The sequence below is a fragment of the Mesocricetus auratus genome, unplaced genomic scaffold, assembly GCF_017639785.1.
Source record: "Mesocricetus auratus isolate SY011 unplaced genomic scaffold, BCM_Maur_2.0 Super-Scaffold_100004, whole genome shotgun sequence".
In the NCBI taxonomy this organism is placed as follows: domain Eukaryota; kingdom Metazoa; phylum Chordata; class Mammalia; order Rodentia; family Cricetidae; genus Mesocricetus; species Mesocricetus auratus.
In genome coordinates, this window is record NW_024429189.1 from 69,141,322 (window position 1) to 69,168,216 (window position 26,895).

General features: G+C 45.2%; 1 protein-coding gene and 1 long non-coding RNA gene across 4 annotated transcripts in view; one reads left to right on the plus strand and one right to left on the minus strand.

Moving 5' to 3' along the window:
- The first annotated feature begins 1,641 nt into the window (after window positions 1–1,641).
- Window positions 1,642–2,793, plus strand: LOC121140212. The gene is made up of 2 exons (XR_005877010.1): window positions 1,642–2,304; window positions 2,424–2,793. It is a non-coding gene; the product is annotated as an uncharacterized LOC121140212 (long non-coding RNA).
- A 20,313-nt stretch (window positions 2,794–23,106) lies between these two features.
- Ldlrad3 (low density lipoprotein receptor class A domain containing 3) overlaps window positions 23,107–26,895 on the minus strand; it is a 229,811-nt gene continuing 226,022 nt past the window's right edge. For all 3 annotated transcript variants that reach the window (XM_013118146.3, XM_005064873.4, XM_040745926.1), the window contains one exon: window positions 23,107–25,999. In XM_013118146.3, the coding sequence (XP_012973600.1) occupies window positions 25,762–25,999 (238 nt within the window). In that variant the 3' untranslated portion in view covers window positions 23,107–25,761. The remainder of the gene's footprint in view (window positions 26,000–26,895) is intronic.

Here is a 26,895-nt window from a genome sequence, read left to right on the forward strand (position 1 = left end):
TCCATGTCTTGGCTCTGGCTAAGGGTCAGAGGGGTCCAGGGCTCTCTTCAGGGCACAATTTTATTCAAGGCAGGAGCTTGGGGTGTATTAAAAAGACAGCAGATGGCTGCTAGACCACTGGCATCTCGGGATTGCTTCAAAGACGCAAACATAGGACCTGGTAACCACCTTTGTCAAAAGTATAAGCCATTCTCCTAGAGTGATGGAGGACAAGTCATCCCCAACACATGGCATTTTTTTCATCTGATGGTCTAGGGTCACTTTCAGGAATCTTGGTCACCCTATGCAAGGGTAATGACACTTCAGCTCCCAATATTGGCATTCGAAGGCTTTAGAGGTCCAGGAGTTGGTGGGCTTCTGTCTCCACCTTGAATACAGGCTCTAGCTAGGAGGTCTTTCATGGACATCTAGTAAAGCTTCCCTTTGCTTATTGACTTTGAAATGCAAAATTTGAAGGATGTGTTGGTTCTGTCACTATGAATGGTCGGTCTTCCCATGAGGACCACCCTGAATGTTTAAGGAAGCAGTAGAAATAACATAGATGTGAGATGTATTTTGGCTGTGTCTAGTCATCTACTGACATATAACAAGTTACCCCAGAATGTATTTGTTATCTCACAGTGTTAGTCAGGAATCCGGACAGAGTTGAGCCAGAACCTCTGTCTCAGGTATCTCAATGGCTGAAATCGAGGCGGCAGCTTCATCTGAAGACTTAATTGGAAATGTTCTAAAATCATGTGACATTTAGTAAGGTACCATTTCCAGCTGTTGTCTACAGGATGCCCACAGCTCCTTGCTAGATGGCCCTGTCCTTCAGACACATAATACCAGCCAGTCAGAGCTCATGGTCCTTTAACTTAATTATAAAGAAATACCCCAGCACACTTTGCATATTTCACTGATTAGGAGTGAGTCATGAGTCCATCCTACATCCAAGGAGAAGGACATGCACAAGTGTGTGAATATTAGGAGCTGGGAATCACTGGGGGTCATGTCAGTATCTACCTCCTGTAGCCTGTTTGAACTGAGTAGACCACACCTAAAAAACATATGTGTTGGGGAAGTCCTGTGCATTTGTCAATAAAGCACTGTTGGCCAATAGCGAACCAAGATAGGTGGGACTAGGAGTCCAGAAGGACTTTGGGAAAGAGAAACTCAGAAAGTCAAGATGTAACGCCATGGGGTAGGAAGCCTGGAAACCTCTCTGGTAAGAGAAATACTTAGATTAACAATTATGGGGTAAATACTTAAGTCAGAGCTAGCCAGTAAGAAACAAGCAAGGCAACAGCTTCCTAATTAATATAGCCTCCTGTGTGTTCATTTGGGACTGATGCGGCTCTGGAACCAGGCTGGCGGGAAGGCTTCCCTTTACACATGTGTCCATCTTTTGAGGATCCTCAAACACTTGCAGGGAATTCTTTATCCTTGGGTGGCCTTGATTCGTGACATCGGCCATAATGGGTTGGACTATAGTGGAATGACTAAACAAAAAGGAAGCTAATGGAGGCTTAGCCCAATAGGGTCCCATTCCTTGGAATGCTTTAGTGGTGATCTCAGAGAAAGACATGGAGCGTTTGTTTATTTAAAGAATGTCCAAGGCATTGGGTAGATGACATCCACACAGCACGTTTGCTCCCTGTCTTTACGGGGTAGAATAGGAAGGACTGTTGCTTTGCATAGAGCAATGGCAGTATGCAATGCTCTAGGAAGGCCAACAGTCACCACAAGAAAGCAGAAATTTTAAGGAAGTGAGAAGAGGGAGAATGCGGCTGGTATTACACTGTGGAGGGAGTAGAGGCAGGAGCATAGCTGAGGGCATAAGGAGAGGTGGGCACTTGTTCCAGTTAGCAACCCAGCTTAACAGTCCATTAGAGACATGCTATTGTCGAGATGAGGATTCAGATGGATCTGAATGGAGTCTTGTGACCACTATAGTGACCAATAGTGAAGCCAGGAGATAGATCATCGACCAGATGACTGCCTGTGTCCCCTGCTAGACAAGAGGAGGGGGTTCATGGAGCCAGAATCAGCTTCATTCAGATCAGTGAAAAACAGATTTTGATTCCCAGTGATGTCACAGGACATTTATCCTCCTAAAGATTCTTCTGCTTGTTTTATGTGTAGGTAATGTGTCTCTTCTCATCTCTTCTCTTTTCCTTTTTTTTTTTTTTTTGCAGTAGTAAGGATTGCACCTAGGACCTCATGCATGCTGGACAAACAGTCTACTACTGAGCTATAGCCCTAGCCCTAAGTAACCCCTGAGCAAACTGAGCACCTTCTGCTCCCTGGGTCAGTTGTCTGACGGTAAATGCGATGCTTACATCCATTTCTATTTTATTTAATTCTGCATAAGACTACATATTGAAAGGTTCTTAAATTGACAATATTTCCTTAAAACTTATTTTTTCTGTTCTCCTTTTCAGGTCAGAGCACAGTGAACAAAAGAGACTGAGTTGACTTTGACTCTGAGGGTTCATAGCATCATACTGCTCAGATGGTTTTTGGAGTCCCTGCTGATTCATTTTTCACTTGGTTTGTAATTCCAAGTCTCTGTCCAAGCTCTCTGAGCAGTGGTTACACCCGCCTTTGAGAGTCTCTCTGTCAGCAACATCATGTGGTTACCTGGAAATTGGTCCTGGTGGGAGTATTTACACCACAGAACTTGGCATATACCAAATCTCACAGCTCCCAAAATGGTGTGGAATGGGGGACTTCTGGTTAAACATTTACCTGCCTCTAAAGAGAAACCCCCAGCAACTGCCTTATTAAACATTATTTTCCTGTCCCTTAAAAGTTGTGGCATCTCTGGGTCATTTAGTTTCTCTGCTTGCCTCTCCCACACACTACTTTTAACATTTTTCCTCCTCAACAATTCACTAACGATTCTGTGAACATAAATCCCAAAGCTCGGGACATCGATGAAAGAAGAGATGACCTCGGAATGCTGTAGCTGAAGTTTACAAAAATCCTGTTACTATCCCTCGGTTTAGCTCTGGTTAAGATTCATCTTCTGTTGATATGCCTCTGCTCTGGTATTTTTCAGCATGGTACATTTTACAATGTGATCATTCTTTTCCCATGACAAATTCACTTACAAGGTCATGAGAAAAAGCAGAAGGAACATGGGTGAGCAAGTGGATGGTGACAATAGAGTCATACACAGGGAACAGATGTCCGGAAGTTTGATCAGAGGAGCTGACTCTTTCTTGTAGTTAGTATTTTGTGTTTAGCCCCTGGTATATTAATCGGAGAAGCTCAAGATTGAACATATTTCCCCTACAATTTTCCTGATCTATTTTTAAAAATGCTAATTTCTTACCATTGTGTGTCAAGATCTTCACTAAGTGATCTGTGATCCAAGGGTTATGCATTCCCCTGAAATCCTGAAGTTGGAATCCTAACCACAGGTACCCCAAAGGGTGACTCTGTTTCAAGACAGGTTCAAAACAAAGAGGAATGAAGTTATGGGCAGGCCATTACTATGGGTCCATCTCCACATGGCCTACTGCCTTGAAAAATCAGAAGATCTGGGTGCTCATAGACACAATAGGGAGAGAGTGTGAAGACACAGGCCACGGTTGGCTGTCTGTAGGCTAAGGGGGGAGAAATCAATCAACTGACAACCTGATTGCAGACTCCTTAGAACCCCGAGGAAATGAGGAGCCACACGGTACTTAAGTCACTTAGTCTTCTAAGTGTGGCAATCCTAGTAAACTAAGACAATTTCGTTTGGCTACTTTTATCACAAATTGATATATATTGAATATACATTTGCATAAGAAGGAGACTTGCCTAGGCCTATGGCTTGTAGTTAGATGCTTAGTTGCTGGCCTGCCATTAGGAGGCTAGGGAACATATAAGAAGAGGATCCTGAGTCTGGCAAGATTGCTCAGTGGGTCTCATCATTTGCTACCAAGCCTGGCAACCCGAGTTTGATTCTTCAGATATATATGGTGGAAGACAAGAAGAGGCCCCTGCAGCTTGTCCTCTGGCTTCCACATATGTCTCAAGGCACATGCAATCTCTCCCCACCATAAATTCAACAAAGAGAGGTGGGACCCAGCCGAGGTTAGGTCACAGGGATGTATGCCTTGAAGGGGCTATCAGACACTAGTCTCTTGCCTTTTCTCTTGGCTTCCAGGCTAAATGAAGTAAGCAGGCTTCTTCTGCCATGTACTCCCTCCATCATGTACTGCATGGCTCAGATCCAGAATGGCATGGCCAGTCTACCGCTGGCTGAGACCCAGAAGACTGTGGGTCAAAAGCAAACATTGCCTCCTTGCAATGTCATCGTCCCAGGTGTTCTGTCACAGTGATGGGCATCTTATAAAGGTAACCAGAAAGACTGAGGTCTTGACATACCAAACCTATGACAAAGTGACCTCCATAACAGGTCAAGAGTGGGTGTTCCTGTGGGTGTTTCAGAACCCTTAGTCAAGCAGAGACCTGGAAGGGGCCATAGGTTCAACGACTCAATAAATGTCAGCTCTGGGATTGACTAAATACTAAAGACAGGAAATGGCCTCATAGGAATTTTAAGGGGACCCAAGACAAAAGCCTCTCTGTTATTTTTGCTGGAAGTGGTTGCTAGTCACTTTCAGTCCTCAGGCTGGCTTGGGTTGCTCTGGTCTGTGCTTCAGTCTCCCTGTGGAATACTCTCTGTTAATTCAACCAATGCCAGACAATTGAGATCAAAACAAAATGCACACAATGAGACTTTGTAGTGATAGCTTAGCCAAAACAAAGCTAAATGAGCAGGAGGGAAAAAAGGAAGCAAATCAATGGCAAAAATATCCACCAGATGATGCATCTAGAAAAAATTCTAATTATACAAACACCACATCTGCAAGAACAAAGAAAAAGTAGCTGCAAGTCCGAGGGGAACAAAATGAATCCAAAAACATTTTAATGAGATATGTCAGCAACATCCAGTGGGATTGGGACAAAGGCCCTGATGGGGACATCTGTTGGTTGGGAGTCTCATGGACTGTTGGCAGCTGAGAATCTTCAAAACAATCTCAAAGGCACTGTCAGATGTATCAAAGATGAAGACCACTCAAAATCTCAGTGTCTTCTTAAGACAGTTGAAGCAAAGAGCCATGCTAGCTAGGCAGATTTCTCTGAGCAAAGTAAATTGCTAATCTCTTAAAGCACAGTTGGGAAAGAGTGTTGGATCAGGGTGGCTTTTAGAGGCAGGACTGGGTTGATGTTGCCTCACAAGTATCTTCACAAATGCAAGCTCCCCCAGGGATGGGTTGATTTCCACACACAGAGCTGTCTCTGATGAGTTGGCTTTCAGAAGTGTGTTCATTGAAGCATGATGCTATTCACCACCCATTCATCACATTTAAAACAGCTCTTGGTGTGTTTGATTCAAGATTATAGAACCGTCATTGATGAACTAGACAGGTTTAAAACCAGTTCTGTGGAAGCTTACCATCACGATTATAGAAGAAAGCAGCTTTCCTAGGAGTGTGAAACATCATGGAACTTATCTTTATATTTTACCTATTTGTTCTGTTAATTTCCTGTCCCTCCACTCCATGAAAGCAGGAATTTTAAATTTGCTTTAATCCCCCATGGGTTTCCAGCATCTAGGACACTGTCTAGCACAGTAGGAGCTCAATAAAAATTCATTAAATGAACGAATGTGCTTGGTCCTAAGACCCTCAACACAGAAATTACAGGAAAGATGTGGATTTTCTTTCATTCATTCACTCATTCATTCATTCAGTTTTTGTTTGTTTGAGGTATGATTTCTCTGTATAGCCCTGGATGGCTTGGAACTCATTCTGTAGACCAGCCTGGCCTCAAACTCAGAGATCTGCCTGCCTCTTCTTCCTGAGTGCTAGAATTAAAGGCATGTACCACCACTGCCTGTCACTTTTTCTTATTTTTATTAAAAAAATAGAAAGTAAACACCCCACCTCATCATGGGGACTGGGTTGGATATAATCATGATAAATGCTCTTAAACTAAGGGTGATTAATGAGCTGTGGGACAAGGCTAAGTGTGTGCTGTGCCAACCGTCCCCTGGACTGCATCCCACGCAACTGATGCTGCACACACAATGCACTTTGGATACCAATACTTGGGTAGTTATTCTTGGAGAGTTGCTTCTCTGGCCTGGGTAGACCTAGGAAACATCCTGCTTTCTCTCTTTGGAAAGTGAATTCCAGAAAGCACTTGAGCACAGTGACCAAAAACTCAGGCTCTCAAAAGTGCTGACTCTTGGAGATGGGCCATTTCATGTTTTTTCTTCCCGTCTCCATATAACAACAGTGGAATGCACTGTGTGATTTAAAAAAAAACTTGTTTTACTCCTATATTCTATTCTCTGGGAGTTTTAAATGTGTGTACAATGTACTTTGATAATGCCCATCTCCGAATCCTTTCCTGTTTCTCCCCTACCCTCTGTGTAACCCCCTCCCAACTTCATATATCGTCTTCTTAATTTTTTCCTATATAACCCATGAATAGTTCAGTTAGAACTGCTTCTTTGAGCATGGACATAGGGTCATCCAGTGGTACAGGGGCAATCTGAGAGAGGCCACACTCCTAAGAAAACTGATGGTCTCCCCTCAGCCATCAACTGCCAATGCTCTCAGCTAAGGGTGGGGCCTCATGAGCCCCCACCACGTGATTTTTTATGGGCATTACCACTACCAGGAAGCATTTTCATTCATGCTATGGACCTTTAATGAGCTCTCTGAGTCCTACCTGCTGTTGCATAGTTTATTACTCTAGGCACAGTCCAACTCTCACATTATAACCACTATGACCTTTGCCATCATGCAAAAGGGGTGACCTTGGCCCTTATAGTCCTAACCCTGAAATAAACAAAGCAATGCAGTGACAGTAGGTCTACCATAATGGTAATGGAGCTTTTACTCATTCCACAGCAGAAGGTAGGGGTCATGAGAACTGCACCTGGGATTGCAAACAGCGCTCCTCTTGCGTCTCAGCGTCCATGAGATCATCACCCATTATGGGGTGGGAATTTTGGTGATACAGCTGTTTTAGAGTCACCCACTCACCCCTCACCCATTCTGCAGGGAGTAAGTGCAACAAACGCATTAGTTTATCAAGTTGGGCTTGGGTGGGGTCATTAGGTTAGTGGGTCACTGGTGACATTAGGGTGCACAGATGCATCTCCCTAGGAAAAAGTATGCAACATGACCAATAGTTTACTGGACCCCTGGATTCACTGAGGTTGTGTAAGATGGCCATAGACATTTCCCCCCAGTGCTAGGTATTGAAGCTAGGGTTTTACTCATGCTGTGCAATCATTCTACACATTTTAGTCTCCTTCATACTTTTCATTTTGATATAAGGTCTCCATGAGTAGCCTGGGTTGGCCTTGAACTTACCTTTTATCTAGGGAAGGTCTTAAACTTGCAATCTTCTTGCCTTAGCCTGGAAGGCAGCTAGGATTCTAGGCCTTGCAGATATACACTTGTCTAAAGAGCTGACTTTATCACAGGAGTCAAAAGAGAGGCTGAGGTAGCAGAGGCCTCTGAGCATGATCAACAGAACAACTGTAGCCTACATGCACATTCCAGTGGTGGAAACAAGTGGGCCAAAGGAAGGGAACATGGGCTTGGTTAACTCACTGCCAAACCTCCTTCCCCTCACCCAATGTCACCACAGAGTTCATGATGCCAGCCTAACATCAAAGCTGAAGCAAAGCCAGCAGCCACATAGAGACAAAATAAAAAGGACAAAGCGGGTTTGTCGAAACCATATTGTAGTAGCTTTGCAGCCCAATGCATTCTTAAACGATGCAAGGGCAACCTACCCAGGATTAGATGACCATCCTCCACATGTGTACTGTGTACCAGTCTACAGAGGGCAGTCACGGTCCACACAGAACCTATAGAACACCTACAGAGGGCCTGGAAGAGTGTGGTTGTGATCACTTTTGCATATGGAGTCCCTGGAGACACAGATCCATAGTTAGAGGGAAAATAAGTGAGGGCTGTAAAAGATAATGGCCTTCCTAAAGATGTCAGCCTCCTAAACTTAGAATTGGTGACTCTGTTACCTTACAAGGTAGCAGGGATTTTGCAAGTGTGATAAAGTCAAAATTCCTGAGACTGGTGATCATGGATCACTTTGGCAGTGTGTAAAATTATAAGATAGAGGCTGGAGAATGAGAGAAGGAGCTGGGAAGACCGAAGCAAGGGTTGGGACAGCGTGACTGAGAGTCAACCAATGTGGGCACCCACAGAAACCAGAAAGAGCAAGGAATAGTGTCTCCCTGGAGCCCAGAGAAATGGCACACAGCTGCCAACATTGTGACTTTGATCCCGGTAAGACCCAGTTGTATAGTTCTGGTCTTAAGTAGGTGTTGTTTAAGCTGTTTAAGTTGTTGTTCTTAAAGGTAGAATTTCTAAGAAGAGTGATCACAGCCTAGTGTCTACTTTCCCGTGAGCTTTATTGCTCTCTGAAATAGTGGTTCCAGTCTTCACCTGATTCTGCTCAAGTCTGCTATTACATTAGTTATAGCGCTGCCAAGCCTGTGCTGCTCTCTGCCTGTCTATTATTGCTATTCAGACTCCACCCTCCTCTACCTGGCCTACCCCTCCTGGAAAACTACATTTTAAAGACTCTTTTTTTTTCAGATAACTTGGCCAGTGGGCATTGTTAACAGAAGGTGGGAGAAACACTCACATCTTCTCTCTTGCCTTCAGTAGATTCTCCAGCTGTGGCTGTACTTTCTCTCTGGCTCCTGTTCCGATTGGGCAGCCTTTCCTTCTGTAGACGCCACTGGGCACCAGCTACCGTGGTTTTGGCTCCCCCGTTGGTCACTCCTTTCTGAGAACGCAATAGCTTCCTGCAATCACTAATCTCTGGGTGGTTTAGCCTCTCAGCTTCTCCATTACCTGAATAGCTAGTTACTGTACCAACTGCCTTCTGTTAGAAATACCTGGAGTGGTTGTTTCCCTGACTAGGCCCTCTTCAGGAAGGCAATTCACAGACCTGTGTTCTCTTCATGCTCTGAGAATGTTGGCTCTGAGCTCTGTTGGCCTTTTTTGCTTTCAGTATTCTTCTATCTTTGTTTTTTTGTTTTTTTTTTTTTGAAACAGGATCTCATGTAGGCCAGGCTGCCCTTGAACTTTCTATGTCTTGGAGGATGACCTTGAACTCATGATCTTCCCGCTTCCACCTCCTGAGTACTAACTAGGGTTACAGACATGACCACCATGCCCAGTTTTCACTGATGATTTAAAAGAAGGGGGCGCAAGCACTGCATCAGAGGCTTGTGGTTTCTTACTCGCCTGGCTGAACAGATTTGGTGGTGAGTATCTTCATCCTTGTGGACCACGGCAAACACAAGGGCTGGAGGAAGTCAGCCCTCCACTATGGCAAGGAAGTCAGCCCTCTTAGCATCTTGACGCCTTCAGATTGTTATGTAATGCAGACAGGGTTACACACGCCCCTCCCCCAGGACCTCTACCTGCCAGGTTCTACACACAGAACACTCCAACAGCCCTTACTGTTGGACTCTGCCCCCACCCTTTTTACTCTGTAGAGTAAAAAGCCCAATCTCTGGACATGAAATCCCACCAATCTCTACCCTGAAAAGTTCCACCCCCTCCCCAAGAAACTCTCTCTAAGCCCTGCTCAGTTTGCTGCTGTTTCTCTCCTGTTTTTTCCCCCTTCCAATAAATCTCTTGTGTGAGTTGTGCTGTGTGGTGTGACTTTGTGGTATTCCTTGGCTCCCGGCTGCCAGGATACCTTTCCATGCTAGAAAGGCTTACAGAAAGGCTAGGGTGTGTGCTATTTTGTTCTCAGCCAAGCAGTCAACATTCATCCACGGTGAGGTCAAGAGGTGCCGAGACTGCCATGCATGCGGCCCTGTTTGTGCTTCTGAACCAATGGCTTCTCTACGCAGTGCTATATGTGGAGATCTGAGTGCTTTACTGGTCTCAGATCCTTCGGTGGCAATCCCCTGAGACCAGGACTTTTCTTGTATAACAAATTTCTACCTCCTGGCATCTACAACATTTTTTTTTTGCAGAATAAATGATTGAATTAAAAAACCATGATGTGTGTGCAATTTGTGGCCAATAGGTGCCTGGGGCACCAGAAGGCCTTGGGACCTCTTGACCTGTTGCCTTGAACATTAATCATGTTAGAACCATAGAATTCTAATGCTTTAAAATGACTCATTTAAAGTCTTACTTTCCCCAGTGGAAAGTTAAAGCTAACCCAGAAAAGCCACCCAGCAGGCTGGCGCAAACCCAGGGCTGGAATCCAGGCCCATTGACTATACTTGTTCTGCTTTGGGCCCATGACCTGTACATGGACTTTGTAACCAAAATGACGTCAGTCATGTCATCTCTGGGCTTTCTGGGTTTCTCTATGTTTCCTCCCCAAGGGCCTGGATTTGCAGTTCCTAGTCCAATGTGCTAGGACCTCACCAGGAAGCATCCTTCACTTGGGTTCCATGGGGCAGTTTCAGGCATAGTCTGATGTTGCACCACCAGTCGGACAGCGGTACCTGGTTATATTATCAGCAAGATTAGACTTGAAACAGCTTCCTTCCTTTTCTTGAATTCCGCAAGGAGCTGAAGAAAAGGGGATCCAAAATAAATTTTGGGCCAGAAAGATGGCTCAATGGGTAAAGATGATTGGCAGACAGTCTGAGTTTGATCCCAGAAACCACACAGTGGAAGGAAAGAGGCCTGCAAATTGTCTCGTGGTCTCCACATGTGTGTGCGTGTGTGTGCATACACACACACACACACACACACACGCACACACGCACACACACACACACGCACGCATACATGCACACACAATTTTAAATTAGCTTTGACAGTATGTAGGACAGGCTGTGGCTCAAATGAGTCTCTCTTCTACTTCTGTTCGCAAGCGTGTCATGCTGACCTCTCCAGTCTCAGGGGGAGGAGCCGGAGCAGGATATTGACAGCAAGTACCTGGCTGCATTGACTAGCAGTGTGTGCCTTCCTTCCAAAGCCAAGCAGGCAGGACATGTTCCCAGCAGTTGCTCACGTGGTTGGGAATGGTGACTCTCCTAACTGTATCCACCAGAAAAGGCTATCATCCTCTGCCTGTGAGGAAGCGGCTATGTGGAGGGTGAGTAAAAGCAGATGGGGGGAAGGAGCAGGAGCTCCAGTGAAGAAGTTGCTAAATACTTTTGAAATAATTTAACTTTATTTTATGTGCATTGGTATGGAGGTGTCAAATCCTCTAGAGAACCAGAGTTACAGACAATTGTCAACTGCCATGTGGGTGCTGGGAATTGAACCCAGGTCCTTTGGAAGAGCAGTCAGTACTCTTAACGGCTGAGGCATCTCTCCAGTCCCAGAAGTTGGCTAATATCAAGAGAAGGCTGGGTAAAAGGAACATGAACTTGCTGGATTTGGAACCTATCTACCATATTGCTGTGTGCCGTATGACTTTGTATGCAGGTTAGTTGGCCTCTGTGAGGCATGTGTTTTCTCATGTAAAGTGGCTATGATTAAGATGCTTTTCTCATGAAGTTTCCAGGCAGATCCAATGAGAGGATGCCTTCAGAGAGCTAGCCCTACACTTGGCACACGGAGACCAATAGACACTTGTTTCCCTCTGTACTGACATGGGGGCGAAGGTAGGACTCTGAGATTGGAGCCATGGGCTGAGCCAGCCTTACCTAGGAGGCTGCAAAAGGTGCCATCTGAAGTCATCTTCTCCAGGCAGCCCCTGGAGTGGTTAGAGAATACAACCTTTGTCCTGTGGGGCTTTCTCTATGGAGAGAGATGCAAGAAGATGCCCAGCATGGGCCAAGCCGCCACCTGCCAACTGCCTGCTCCCTCCCTCCCTGCTCAGACAGATCACCCTTGTCAAGCATACCAGCAGCCTGCTTCATCACTCTAATTGCAGTGTGGTTTGCGTTCATCAAGGAAACAGCAGGGATTCCAAATTAAATTCCAACATGCAATTTATTCAAGATATAAGGCCGATTGAGAGACTCTCTGCAGAGCCCTCTGCCTCCTCTTTCAGATGGAGAATTCTGCTGCTGAGCCGCCTGCCCCACACATCTCCTAGGACCAAGGCTAGATGGGGACTATCCGTGGTCGCTGGCCGCTGGCCAACTGCTCTTCCATTTCACAGACGGACTTGTGGAGGGAAAGAGGAGGGACTTAGACATGAGAAAAGTCCTGGGGCACACAGGGATCAGGACTGGCCTGTGCTGTCTACTTATGTTATTATGTGTGACACTGTGTATCTAACACACCTGGAAATGACAAATGAGTCAGGATGAGTGCTGGTGAGGGCTGTGGGCATCTTGTTTTCGCTATCAGTGTTATTCCATCAGTATTCGTAAGCTTCGGAGAGGTCTCTGAGCAAAACAGTACCAGTCCACTCGCGAATGCTTTGCATGAGTGACCCAGGCCCTTCTCAGCAGACCCACAGGCCAGGGGTTTTCAGGCTGCTTCTATACCTGCTTTCTACAACAGTAAAGCATTTCGTGACACCACAACGAAGAGGGCAGTCCATCAAAAACACTGGCATTAAGAAGGAATTTGATGGTGGGGGGGTAAAGTGGGGATAGTTTGCCTCCCAAGTGGCTGGCTGTCCCTTGGCTCAGTCCCTTCTCTGTTCTACCCTGACAATCAGTGAGTAAGGAGCCCGCGCTGATGGCCCCTCTCTAATCGACTGCATCTCTACCCATGATTTATGGTTGTTTACTGCCAGAGACTAATCCATCCCCAACATGCCCCAGATTCAGATGAGGAACAAGGGATGCTGAAACAGCATCTAGGGTGCAGTGGGGACACAAAAGGGACAGGACTGGAGTCCTAGATATGGATGACTCAAAAGGAGGTTTCTGAACAGCTGGCTCAGGACCCTGCTCCCTAATCTGATAGCTCTCTTGATGTTCATAAAGAAAACATCTGGGCCTTGGGAGTGGATTGATTCTGAGGGCAAGAAATCAACTAATACCCCATGGGAAGAAACATCCAGCTCTGAGCAGGAGCCAGGGGCCACTTCCAGCCTGGCCCGATGCTGTCACCAGGAAATCATGCAAAGAGTGAGATCCAGGATGGATTTGTGCAAAGCCTTTACAAGTAAGACAGAATCCAGAACAATTTCTTTCCATGTGGAGCCTTACTTAACTTCCCTTTAATTTAAACTTCAAAAATTTGTACGTGTATCTGTAAGCACGTATGCCTGGCATCCAGAGAGGGTGTTAGCTACGGGGAGCTAGGGTTACAGGCTCGTGTGAGCTTCCCAACAAAGGAGCTGGGAACTAAACTCAGGTCCTCCACAAGAGCAGCATGTGGGAGCCGCCAACCCACCCCCAGCTTCTAAGAAAGGGACCCATGAGAGGAGGAGGAGGAGGCATAAAGGAGAGGGGCTGGGAGAGAACAGAACTCGTGTGACTCAGAAGTGGAAGGCTGAGAGCTGGAGAGGCGACTCCAAAGTGGACAGTGTGTTCTGCCCTCACAGAGGACCCGGGCTCCATTCCCAGCACCGGTGTCAAGTGGCTCACAGCCGCTTGTAGCTCCAGCTCATCTGGCCCGGGCACCTTCTGGCATGGGAGGGGAGCTGCACTCACAGTTCACACAGCCCACACATGTACAAATGAAAGAAAGTGAGATGCCGGGGTAACAGGGTTCGAGAGGAGACGGGAATCAGGAAGATGGGGAGAGAACGGGGCGGGGGAGAGCAGCCTAAACTAGTATGAGCAGACTTACTATTTTGTAAACTAAGTAAGAACACAGCATATGAACAAGCCAAGTTGGTAAAGTAGGAGAACTTGCTTTGTCTCTGCTGTGGTCTCCAGCCTGAGAATCCCCTCTGCCTCCGTCATCCATTCTATTTATGTTCCTTAAAAAAACTACCTGCAACAGTCAACTTAAACTTGTGTGCGCATGAGCATGTGTGTGTGTGTGTCACAGCATGCAGGTAGAGATCAGAGGACAACTTGGAGGGGTTCTCTAGTTTCACCATGAGTACCAAAGACTAAATTTGGGTCATCAGACTTGGCAGCAAGTGCCCTTACCCATAGAGCCCTCTCACCAGCTGCAAACTGTTCTCTTTCAGTTCAAGTCTCCAAGAGCAGAGCCTGAGAGCAGGACCTTAGACTCCCTAGATGTCTGAGAAGGAGCCATTGATCCCTTCCTTGAGGAGGCAAGACTCTAAACAGAACTCTCCAAGGCTGGAAAGGGTGTTCAAAACACGCCAGGCCAACTTCATTCCTTAGATACAAACACTAAATAAAGCAGGGACATAAACTGTTATTGTTATATCTGTGTTCACAGCAATACTAGTCATAATGCCAAGGAAGGGAGAACAACCCCCATGGCCACCAATAGGTGAAACGGTAAACATGTGGTATTTCTATACAGCAGGAAGGCAATTCTGAGGTTCACCATATGGATGAACCTTTCTAACAGTATTTTCAGTAAAATAAAGCAGACAAATGGAAAATTACCTGATTTCACTAGATCAGGGATGGAATTAAGATCTCAGGTTTAATAGGTGTTAAGCGATTACTGATCTCCAAAGTGTATGTTTCCCTTGTAACAGCTGCTAATCCCTCCCTGAATACGCAAAAAAAAAAAAACCAAACAGCAAAAAATCATAGCTATTAATTGAAACCAGACCCAGGCTCTCTCAGTATAACTCCTTAATTCTCAACTGTCCCATGTCTAGTAGACAAAGTTGGACTAGAGGTTAAACTCTGAGGACACTTAGCTACCTTGGACACTTGCTTGTTGCAAAGAGCACAAATTATCTTGTCTTAGAAACTTGTCATCAGTGTGGGGAACGTTGGATGGGGAAATACGGGAAGGAGGGGAAAGGGGAACAGAGAAAGAGGGCTTGAGAGGAAGATGGGGGTGCGGATGTGTGGGACTGGACAGACAGACACCTCACCTGTTCAAGGCTACTTCTCCCAGAAACCAGGGCGCTGATCTTGGTATGAGCAATCCGTTCTGGGCTGCCACGGCCTGTCTGTATTTCCTACTTGATTAGCACTTACCCAGTCAATTTGCTTGACAAGATGTCAGTAAGCAGGAAGAGCCACCAGGAGGAAGCCAGCACCCTTCGCTTTCCAATGTGCTTTCTTATGCTAACCCATGGACTATCTTCTGGCCATGTTTGTGAGGGGAGGAGACAGCCACCCACTCCTATCTTGATGAATCGCTCAGTCACCCACTCTCACGACTGCCCTTTTATGAACATCTCTCTATGCAGTAGATCACTCTGTGCAGGGTCAAATCTAATCACCAGTAAATGCATCACCAAAGCTGTGTCTTTCTATTTCTTAACACAGATTGTGCCCACACAAATTGCCCAAATACTTTAAAGAGATGACACCATACTTTTCAAAGGACTCTCTCCTGGTTTGAAAACTATGCACTCGGCTTGTAGGCTATAGTGAGACAAATGAAAGGTCAGAAGTGAAATTTGCTTTCCTCATTAAGTACATAAAAATTAATAACCTAACACATCCTGGCCTCTTTGATTTTCATTTCTTGCAAAATATGAATCCTTGCACCTGGAAGGTAAAGAGCCTGTTCTGAAAACTGCTGTGTGACCAAGGTCCCTCAGGCATGACTGAGATGACTATTGTCGGTATTCTTAGACCCCATGTCCTACTGTCCCCTCCTTCTTATGGTTGAGGTTGTGGGGACAAGTGTGTGAGTTAAAGGGACCCATGTGACTTTAAAATGCAAAACTGAATGCATATAATGGTATATAAACTTTTATATAATAGTATATTATACAACATTTTATACAGTTTCTCTCCCCCCTCCCTGTCTCTCTCCCTCTCTGTCTCTCCCCTCTCTCATCCCTTCCTTCCTCCTCACCCCTGTCCCCAGTCCCATCTGGTCAGATAGAGTGGCTTTACAGTCCTGGCCGTGAATTCCCTTGCAGCACTTTTGGAGACATCGTGAAGTGGATTCTGGTCATCTTTACTGCTGCTTTCTTTCCGTGTCCCAGACTCAAAGCGGTTGTTCTTGGGTACTGTGTCTAGGTCCTCTAGCTGGAACTTAGCAGCCATTATTTCATCAGCTCTTGCCATGTCACCGTAAGCCCTAATTTCCATATTAAATCCCTTGTTCCTGTAAAGTCTGCTGTGGCTCTAACTGATCCCAGAGAACACAGCAGGCAAGTACAAACAACGTTTTCATGAAAGAGCCACTTATTAATCTAAGCCAAGCCAGCAAGTGGGGTCAAGACATTTACATTCAGTCATTTCCTGGTGAATGATTCCAACTAGAGCGATGAGTTGTGAAAGCAGTTTATGTTGTACTCACAGGGAGGCTAGTACAAATCTCCTTTCTATAATTTCTGTAGCTCTTTTTCCCTGTTTGAGCAAGGGGTCATAAACTGGAGAGATCGCTCACTAGTTCAAGAAAAAAATCTGTGGTTCTACACCCCTCAAGTTGTGAGGCACATTGACATGCTCTTAGTAACTCACAGACTAGTATTCCATACAGTTATAAGATGGTAGCCACCTCAAGTTCCCTTGCAGAAGAGTCACACTGCATGAAGAGTCACACTGCATGAACAGCCACACTGCATGAACAGCCACACTGCATGAACAGCCACACTGCATGAAGAATCACACTGCATGAACAGCCACACTGCATGAAGAATCACACTGCATGAACAGCCACACTGCATGAAGAATCACACTGCATGAACAGTCACACTGCATGAAGAATCACACTGCATGAACAGCCACACTGCATGAAGAATCACACTGCATGAACAGTCACACTGCATGAAGAATCACACTGCATGAACAGTCACACTGCATGAACAGTCACACTGCATGAACAGCCACACTGCATGAACAGCCACACTGCATGAACAGCCACACTGCATGAAGAATCACACTGCATGAACAGTCACACTGCATGAACAGTCACACTGCATGAACAGTCACACTGCATGAACAGCCACACTGCATGAACAGTCACACCGCATGAACAGCCACACTGCATGAACAGCCACACTGCATGAACAGCCACACTGCATGGTCACACCACTTGAACAGCCACACTGCATTAACAGTCACACTGCATGAACAGCCACACTGCATGAACAGTCACACCACTTGAACAGCCACACCGCATGAACAGCCACACTGCATGAACAGCCACACTGCATGAACAGCCACACTGCATGAACAGCCACACTGCATGAACAGCCACACTGCATGAACAGTCACACTGCATGAACAGCCACACTGCATGAACAGTCACACCACTTGAACAGCCACACTGCATGAACAGCCACACTGCATGAACAGTCACACCACTTGAACAGCCACACTGCATGAACAGCCACACTGCATGCACATCACAATGCATGAACAGTCACATTGCATGCACAGTCACACAGAATGCAGGGCCAGGCAGGTATATGTTCAGGAGACACTTTGAGCCCTGGCATTTGTTCCTAACATTTGAGCTATACTATTTCTAATTCCAAGGTATTTCTTGAGTTGACCTACCTGAGCACAGACCACAGAAGAACAAAACCCCCAGAACACCATCCCAAGTTCTCGTGTACTACTTGAACATAGGACTCACTCCCAATCATTTGAGCAGTAATTATATTTTGTCAAGAGTGGAATCCACATACTTAACTTTCCCAGGGTCTCAATGTAGTCATAGCTGAAGTCCCAAGGACATCAATATCAAGATTCCAAGTGGATGTGACTCCAATTGGGGAAGGATTATTCTAGGTATCTATAGAAGGGTACGCTAGCAGAGGATTAGGCAAAAGCCAAGGCCTGGGCTGGGAATATGCTTGGCGGTTCAAGAGTTGGAAGGTGGCCAAGACAGTTGGAACAGGGTAAGGGGAGAATGAAAGACAAGGGTGGGTGGGTATGGGGAGCCAGATGGCTCCCGGTCCTATGGAACACCATTTTGACTTCTATCCTGCTCTATCCCGAGCGAAGCGAATATTATTCAGTGATTTTGATAACAGTCTAAGGGAGACAATCCAGATGAGATGACAAGAGCGTGTGGGGTGAGAAATACTCTTTCCAGAGGAACCACCATCTGGCCACATAACTTCCGAATTTCATCACATTGAATGGCAGGGGCTTCTCGTGGGACACAGGATGAGCGCACTCTACATAGGAAAAGAACACAAACGTATTTGGTGACTAGCAATCCTCTTCTGGTTCTACTTGATCACACAGCTGATCTGCAAGGCAAGTAGGCGTGGCTATGATGCTAGAGGGAATGCTAGGCAGTGGAATGTGGGAGGTATGCGTGCTGCTTCTGGGTCCCACTGCCTGGTGTGTTCCTTCCTGTGTGCTTCCCGCTGCTAGTCCATTGCGATGACTAGGCAAAGTGAATATGAGGAGCATAAAGTCAAATACGGAGCGGATTTGAAACATCAGAGAGAATCATCCTTGTTCAAACTGCAAACCGAGCCCAATGGAGACGCCAATCATATTTAAAGGAACACGACTCCTCTGTCACCACACCTTTGTCCTGTTTGGTCATGTATTTAAGCTCCATGTCTGATGGTAATTTGCCCTCCAGTGGCCAACAACTGTCCCAGAATTCCTAAGGGGTGGCATCCTGGGTGTTGAAGCACCTTTGCTCTCTGGCATAGATACAACGATTAACCATGGGAAGCCCAGTTAATTAACACCATGCATATGTGAGTCTGGGAGTCTTAACGAGAGAATGGGAACATATTTCTGAACCCTCAGTTTTAAAACACCACATGTCGGGGCAGGAGGAAACTTGTGGTCGACTAATTATCCCATTTCCGCATGTTCAGAACTTAAGGATAGGTCTGGAGTTTGGGAATTACTTCTTTCTATTTAGAGGGTAGATTTTCTCCTGTAGATATTCATGTCTGTGTGGCCCAGTTGACCATCTCATGAAAGTACACATGATACCAGCTTCAAATGCATCATCTTAATTTTTCTTGCCTCTGGGTTTGGAAAATGGTTGTTGACTTTCCTTGGAATGTTTGTTGATGTTGCCTCTGCACTTTGCAAATTGTTTAATGCCTGCAGCTCTATTGCCTAAAGCCTGTTATTTCTTATATGCATTAAAATTTGGGCTAGTTAGTTGTGAACCTTTACTCAGTGAAGCTTTCCAATAGATACACTAAAGTTTTGACTGCTACTAGAACCTCTCACATAGGAACTGCCCTTTTCCCACTCCATATAATTTTGGTGGTGTTGTCAATCAAGGGATTCAAGTCCCACCCACAGTAATAGCTACACAATCAATGACATCTAATCATGAGTTAGTTTGAAGGAGTGTTTATAAATTCTAGGGAGGAGTGTCTCTTCAGTCCCATGAAACCAATATTGAACACAACAGGGCTAAGAAGTTTGAAGAGAAAAATTAAATGTGTAAGTATATATTTGTATGTGTGTGAGAGAAGGTGTGCATATGCCATGGTGCACACATGAGGCTCAGAAGACAACAACCTTGGATTTTAATCCTTGCCTTTTGTCTTCTTTGAAACAGGCCTTTTTCTTGTTCTTTCCACAAATGTGAAGCTAGCCAGTCAGTCTCTGCCTCCCACCTCCCTGCAGTAGTGTTAGAATTACAGGTTAACCTATATAATTGGCTTTTGAGTAGGTTACGGGGATTTGAACTCAGATCCTCATGCTTGCACAGCAAGTGTTTTTGTCTACTTAGTCATCTCCACAGGCCCAAAAGCAAATTCTTTTCAATTATTTATTTCTATTTCATGTACACTGGTATTTTTGCCTGCATGTATGTCTGTATGAGGGTGCCAGGTCTCCTGAAACTGGAGTTACAGACAGCTGTGAGCTGCCATGTGGGTGCTGGGTGGGAATTGGACTCAGACCCTCTGGAAGAGCAGTCAGTGCTCTTAACCACTGAGCCATCTCCCCATCTCACAAATTCTTCTTTTAATTGATAATTTTATATACAAGTAACATGTATTCTGATTTTGCAATCATATTTACCTCTCTCTCTTGGCTTTTTGAGATAGCGTTTCTCTGTGTAATGGCAATCATGGAACTATGTAGACTAGGCTGGCCTCCAGCTCATAGAGATCCACCTGCCTCTGCTTCCCTAGTGCTGGGATTAAAGGTGTGCGCCACCACCACCCAAATATTCACCTCTCATTACTGTCTCTTATCCCTTCTCATTCCCATGACTCTTGTCCTTACTAGTTGCCTTATGTCTTTTTTTTTGAGGGGGGTTGCAAGTCTTGTTTGTGCAGATAGCCACAATTTCTGTGTGTTCGTGATCACAAAAGCCACACCATACATAGAAAACAAAACAGTATTTCATAGCTTTCCTTCTCATCCTCCAGCTCTTAAAATCTTTCCACCTCTTCTTGTAAGATGCTCTGAAAGGGAGTGACATAATCATCATATTTGGGGCTCAGCACTGACTAGTCATTTATTTTCAGTACTCAAGAGACCAGTGAGTCTCCGCTCTATTCACCCTCTACAAAAAGAAGTTGCTCTGACTCAGCAGAGACCAGTATTAGTCTCCCAGCACAAACTTCAGTGTTCAGGAGGCGATTTGCCTACAATGCCCACTTAGCAAGACATCAGTAGCACCTTCTTCTCCAGTCCCTTGACCTTCACAGTTGGGGTGGTCTGAAAGAGTTGCTGTGGTCATGGTGTCTCTTCACAGCAATAGAAATCCTAACTAAGACAACAGCCATAGACTTTAGGTGAGGTTTATCGGTATGAGGCATATATCCCCCTTGTACTAGGTCTCAGTCTAGCTGGGAAGTGGTTGGTTAGCCAGCTTTTGCTGGCAGGTTGTCACTACAGTACAGACTCTGTGGCTGGGAGCAACTGTGGATACCTTTCGTCTCCACCTTCTAGTACCATGAACACTAGTGTGGTGGTTTGAAAGACAGTGACCCCCAATGGGAGTGGCATTATAAGGAGGTGTGCATTGCTGGAGGGATTGTGTCACTGTGTGATTGGCATTAAGGTCTCTTTTTCTCAAGCCTCCCCTGGTGTGACAGTCAGTCAACTTCCTGTAGCCTGCAAGATGCAACACTCTCAGCTCCAGCACACATCCGCCTGCACACTGCCATGCTCCCCTTCATGATGACAATGGACCTCTGAAATGGGAAGTGAGCCACCCTTAAATGTTTTCTTTATAAGAGCTGCTGTGGTCATGGTATCTCTTCCCTGCCATGCTAAACCCTAACCAAGACAACTAGCAAGCAGGGAGGAAACTGGCACCTCAGATCTAGGCTCATTTCTGTGTTTTGTATCCAACATGTACGATGTCTTCAGCAATAAGGTCTTACTACCCAGTTATGGTGGACAATAGACAGTATTGTTTTGGGAGCTCCCTAGAAATACACTACTAACGAAAGCTGTTCAAATGCATCTATCCAGGCCTGAAGACTTGTTTGTAATGGATAATACTTTTAAATGAGTTCATTACTTATAACTGGGGGTTCTCATTTACGTCTTATGAACTTGCTGGATTACAGGATGTTAAAGGAGTCAGTAGATTTTTCTTATCAATCTTTCTCCTGAATCTCAGTGGGTGCATAGTTCTTTTTTTCTTATGAATATGAATACTAGGTACACTTCCTTTGCACCAATCTAATGCTTTTCATCCAGTTGAGTCTTTTTTTTTTTTTTTTTTTTTTTTGAGACAGGATGTCCTTGTGTAGCCATGGGTGTTCTGGAACTTACCATATGTAGACCATGGAGGCCCTGAACTCAGATATCCACCTGCCTGGACTCTGCCTTCCAAGTGCTGGGATTAAAGGTGTGTGCCACCACTGCCCGGCTCCAGTTGAGTCTTTGAATAGATAGACTTACACTGCCTGTGGGTTGTAAGCTAAATGGAGGTGAACAATGTTTTTCAGGTCACATACCAACATGCTTTCTCTTGAACAGAGACATTGTCTAAGTTTATGAGCCTGAGGGACTCCCAGTGGTACCAGATCTTTGTTTTTAACACAAACAAACAAACAAACAACAATAAAACTAGGCTCTCCCTGTTCAACCCAACTGTTTTGGAATCTTATTAGGAAAGCCTCCATCAACCCTGTATTTTCTTATACAATGGAAAAAGAACTGGTAAGGCCAATTTCAATTAAATCAGGACCTTGGACATTCTGCCTCATGAATGGTTCTATTTCTTCAAACCATTATAACACTATTTCTGCCCTATAGTGCCTAAGCTTAAGATTTACAAACCCACTAGGGTCCACAATGTCAAAAGTAGCTAGGAGTCCACAGATCAAAACTACCCAACTCCCTATTTTCATATAGTTTTATTGGCACACAGCTGTACTCAATCATTTATGTATTATTTATGAGTCTTTTGCAGTTTTCAGAGTCAAACATACTATCTGGCCCTTTACATTAAGGTTGCCAATGTCTGCTCTAGATTTGATCAATATAATTCTTTCCTTATGAGGATCAACAAAAATGGTATTCATAAGGTACCATGAGAAATGGAAGAATGAGTACATGAACAAACATTTGGGGCATTGTGCTTTAGAGCACTCTGGGTAGGATACGACAAAGTTCTTGGGATACCCTTGACTGACAGTTCCATTGTTTAGGGCAGGGAAATAATACATGACCCAAATCTTGGCCTGAAGATTAGCATTTAAACTTTCCTGTGGATTTCGATTCTGACCAAGGGTGGAATCACTTCTCTTGGCTGTGGGTGGTGGAGTAGTACTGGGCATTCGACTCCTACGCATTGTCCCTGCTGCATCAGTCAACACATGGCTCTAAAGTAGACCTAAAGGGACATGAAGATGTTTCCCTGGTGGTTTGAAACAAATTACAAGCATGCCAGTATAATGCTCAGTGTTTGAATTTGTTGCAAGAATTTGCAACAGTCACTGCAGCCATTTGCCTTTTCACGGAACAAGGAAAGCTGTAAGGAAGAACTCACTTTCCAGCGCCATCACACTGGTGTGCCTAATTTCTCCTCACTATCCAATCGCACCAGCAGAACCCCAACTATCCACCACATTTGGAAGTTTCACCAATATACTCTCCTGTCTCCTCGTTTTATTATGGTATGCATTTATTGGGGAAGCTAAGCCAGAAACGATCATATTCTTTTCATGTTGTCAGTGGCAGAGGAGTGAGTCAAGAACCATTCACACCACAGAAAGAATGAAACTGCAAGTTTATTTTAGAGTATAAAAATTAAAAAAACAAACCAAAGAAAGCAACCACATAAAACCTTCCAGTTTACATTAATTTTGAATATCGCACACTATTAACAGCTTAGTTACATTTCAAAAACATTGTCAATTCCAAGGAAGAGGCAGTTAAGTCAGGCAGTGAGTTTCCAATCACAGTGAGTCTAGTGTAGTCATCTCACTGGAGAAGACACAGTGGAGAACATTTTTCTGGCTGGTGTAGAATTAGGCAATATAGTATTAAAAAATTCCCAGCTGGAATGAATTTAAAAATATTGCTAGCCACTTACTTGGTATCTTAAGAAAAAAGGGGAGGTGGGGACCCTTAAATCCCAGAGCTTTGCTATCTTATTTATTTTTACTACTATTATTTTAAAAATCCATTAAAAAGCAAATCTATAGTAAAAATGTCCCTGTGTTTGTTTAAAAAAAAAAAAACAAAACAAAACAAAAAACCAACATTAATAGGCTCCCCTTATCTACTAAAACCATTTGTTTTCCCTAAAATGCCTTGAAGCAGAAAAACTCATGAGATTAACTCACTGCACAATTAATTAAAATTAGAATCCTTTCCTCCAGACAACTTTCAGAGCACCAAAAAAAGAAGCGGGAATCCATCAAAGGGAAGAGAGAGCAACACTGTCTCACTGGGATGAGATACACAGCCAGAAAAACTCTGTCTGCCGCCACCCAGGTTCTTTCTTCACTGGGTTAGACACACACACACACACACACACACACACACACACACACACACACATACACACACACTCAATTGCTATTTTAAAAAAATAAAAGATACAAGCAACTAGGTTTATTTAAGCAAAAGCAAAAACAAACAAACAAACAAAACCCCAAGTGGCTAGCTTTCCAGCGGTCTAGTTTGAATTTACTTAGAAAGGAAAGTCACCAGGACAGCATTATTGAAGGCCACTTCATCCCTGCTTCCTGCAGGCTCCATTTTAATTAGCATTAAACAGGTTATTAAAAATTTCGTCAGCTGTGGAAAAATGCTTTGAATGGGTGCAGCTGCCTGAGGTGGCACCACCTGGTTCCAGTTTTGTCCCTGGTTAGTATGTTTACCCATTATTGCCTGGTTGGTAGGGGTGGGTGGTGGTGTTACGCACTAGGGCTGGCGAGGCATCAAGAAAGAGGAAAGGTAGTCTAAACACATATACAACGGATGGGAGACTTGTCTCTCTGCATTTTTCAAGAACTCGATAAATAATGACTCCAAGATGCCCCAATGTAAATGCTGGGCATATAGGTGAGTCTGAGGTGACATTATGGGATGGGGCTGGGGAAAGGCAGCTTTTTGCCAAAACCAAAGAGATAGCATTCCTATACACATATAAATAGTCCCTTAACTAGAAGGGAAAAAACAAACACACTGTTTCAAATGTATTTCTAAGAGACTTTAAAACATCCAATGGGAAGTCTAGACTCCAAGTTATCCACTGCCCACTTCTCTCTGAGGAGAAACTGCCAGATGTTTGGCTGAGCCTGACCCTCACTCTAACCCTAACCCTGACTCGGTGCACTGTTCCTGGGGTTCTGTGTGCAGTACAGCGACCTGAGAGTTCTCACAGGTATACTGGATATGGGTCTCATGAAAGCTAGAGCTTACATGAGTGTCCTCGAGTCCAAATGCACATGGGAACTAGACTGTCAGGTGTTCAGGGAACTTAGGAGCTTGAGGAGAGCTTCCCTCACGATGAAGCTGCATTTATGAGCACATCAGACTGGGCCTGTTTTCCTGGGGCAAAGGGCTCCCTCAGAATTTTGGCAAACTGAATTTGGGTCCTCATCCTTAACTATGCCAGGTCATCTTGGGTGGGGACAATCCAGAAGCCAGGAAAAGGACAGGAGGTCAAGGCAGCCACAGGCTCTTGTAACCTATACATTTGAGGGTTTTCAACAACGGCAGAGTTTCCTACTTTTTCAAGGAGGGTGCTAAGGATCTGGATTTCTAGAGAAAGCTCTTAAGATGAGGCTTCTTAGGCAAATATATAAGGCCAGGTAAACTGTTTCTGAGTCTCTCACAAACCAAACCAGAGTGCTGAGAGCTGAAAGCTAGCGCTCATGCTACAAGTTTTCTTTGGCCTCTGCTGAAGTAAGAACAATGCATAGGACAGTACAAGGTGAGATTGGATGGTCACCTGGACACTTTTTGGAGTGGCCATTTGATGATGGCCTTCTGGCAGAATCCTCCACCTGGTCTGGTGTCTTCTGACCTGAATGAGCAATGAGGCCCAGACCCTGTCAAAGACTACTTACATATGGCTTCATCCTGCTGCCTGCCCAGTCACAAGCCTACTGGATGGATCAACAGTAGCAGAATCATCTGAAGCATGAGACTGTAATAGTAGGCCCCGAGGGAACAGTAACCTCACAGAGAAGGTGATGACACATCATGTCAACTAAGAGGACAGAGGAGTGCCAGGTCATTCCAAAGAATATCCCTGAAATCCGGAGGAGGAGACGGTGATGGAGAGGCAATCAGCACCCTAAACTTCAACCTGAGATCCTCAAAAGGGGCTCAGTGTGTCTCATGAGCAGGGCTGTTAGAATTCAACAAACTGGAGCAGATCTACCCACGTGGACTTTGGAATTGCTTTAGTTTTATACTTCTTCAGTGCCCTCATTGGGCACAGAGTCTCTGGGCTCAGTAGGGCCCTCTGCAGGGCCAGGCTGCTCTGGGCTGTGGCTGCTGTCTTCCACACTCAGGAGGCTGCTGGCCGCCTGGGAGCTGGCACTGTAGGCACTTCCTGACCGTGAGCGATAAGGAGGCAGGTCAGCTTGGTTCAGAGACTCAGTGTCGGATGAATAGGGCGGTGGAGGAAGGTCATACCACGCAGGTCTGCAATGGAGAAGGCAGGGGGGCGGCAGAGGGAAGAGAACACATTAGAGTCAAGATGAGGCAGGCGATGCAGAGCCAGCCCCAACAACAGCCCGTTTCTGAGCAGATGGCAAGGAGAAGAATAAGGCTTTACTGCCAAGTACAAAGGCGATCGAAGATCAGCAAAACCAGTGGTTTGAAATACGACAGACCAGCAAGGTCAATGTGCTCTGGCTGTTCCTGTCCAATGGGCAGTGCCTATCCTCTAGGTGGGCGGGCAGGAATGAGGTTGCTGAACAACAACACCCTCAGATCACCTTGGGTGCTTTTGGCTAAATGACTTACAGTCAAGAGTCTTTGATAAGGAAGGGGCTCTGGTTTCTTAACTAAGTCTAAGTCTTCCTGTCGCCTAGGGTGAGACGTCATTTTCTCAGTGCCCTCTCTTTCTCTGTACCTTGCTTGCAACAAAATTATGTAACAGAAAAGACATTCTGTTTTGCGCTCTTTTCACCCACTGCTGTAAGCCAGGCACTTCTCTGTGTACCTCTCTGCCTCCTTACTGCTCACAGTGACCTCTGACGTAGGCATTACTTTAGTGTCCACTGTCCTGGGGAGGAATCTGACGCCCATGATCACCGACTGGTAGAGCAGCAATGCTGGGACTGGAACTCTGTGTCCAGATTCATCAGTTTTATCCTTACTCTGCTCTGGTTGCCCTCGCACAAAGGTTATGAGTAGGAAGCTCATTAGGTGAGTGAGGCCCCGCAGAGCGCCTCAAGCAGCACCACCTCCTCCCCCCAGTCCTTGAAGTTTTGTTTGCTTTTGAAGAGGAGGGAGAATGAAGATGAAATCATACAGGAGCTGCCACTAGGAAGGGTTCACGGGGGAGCCCAGACACCCTGGAGGGACACCTGTAA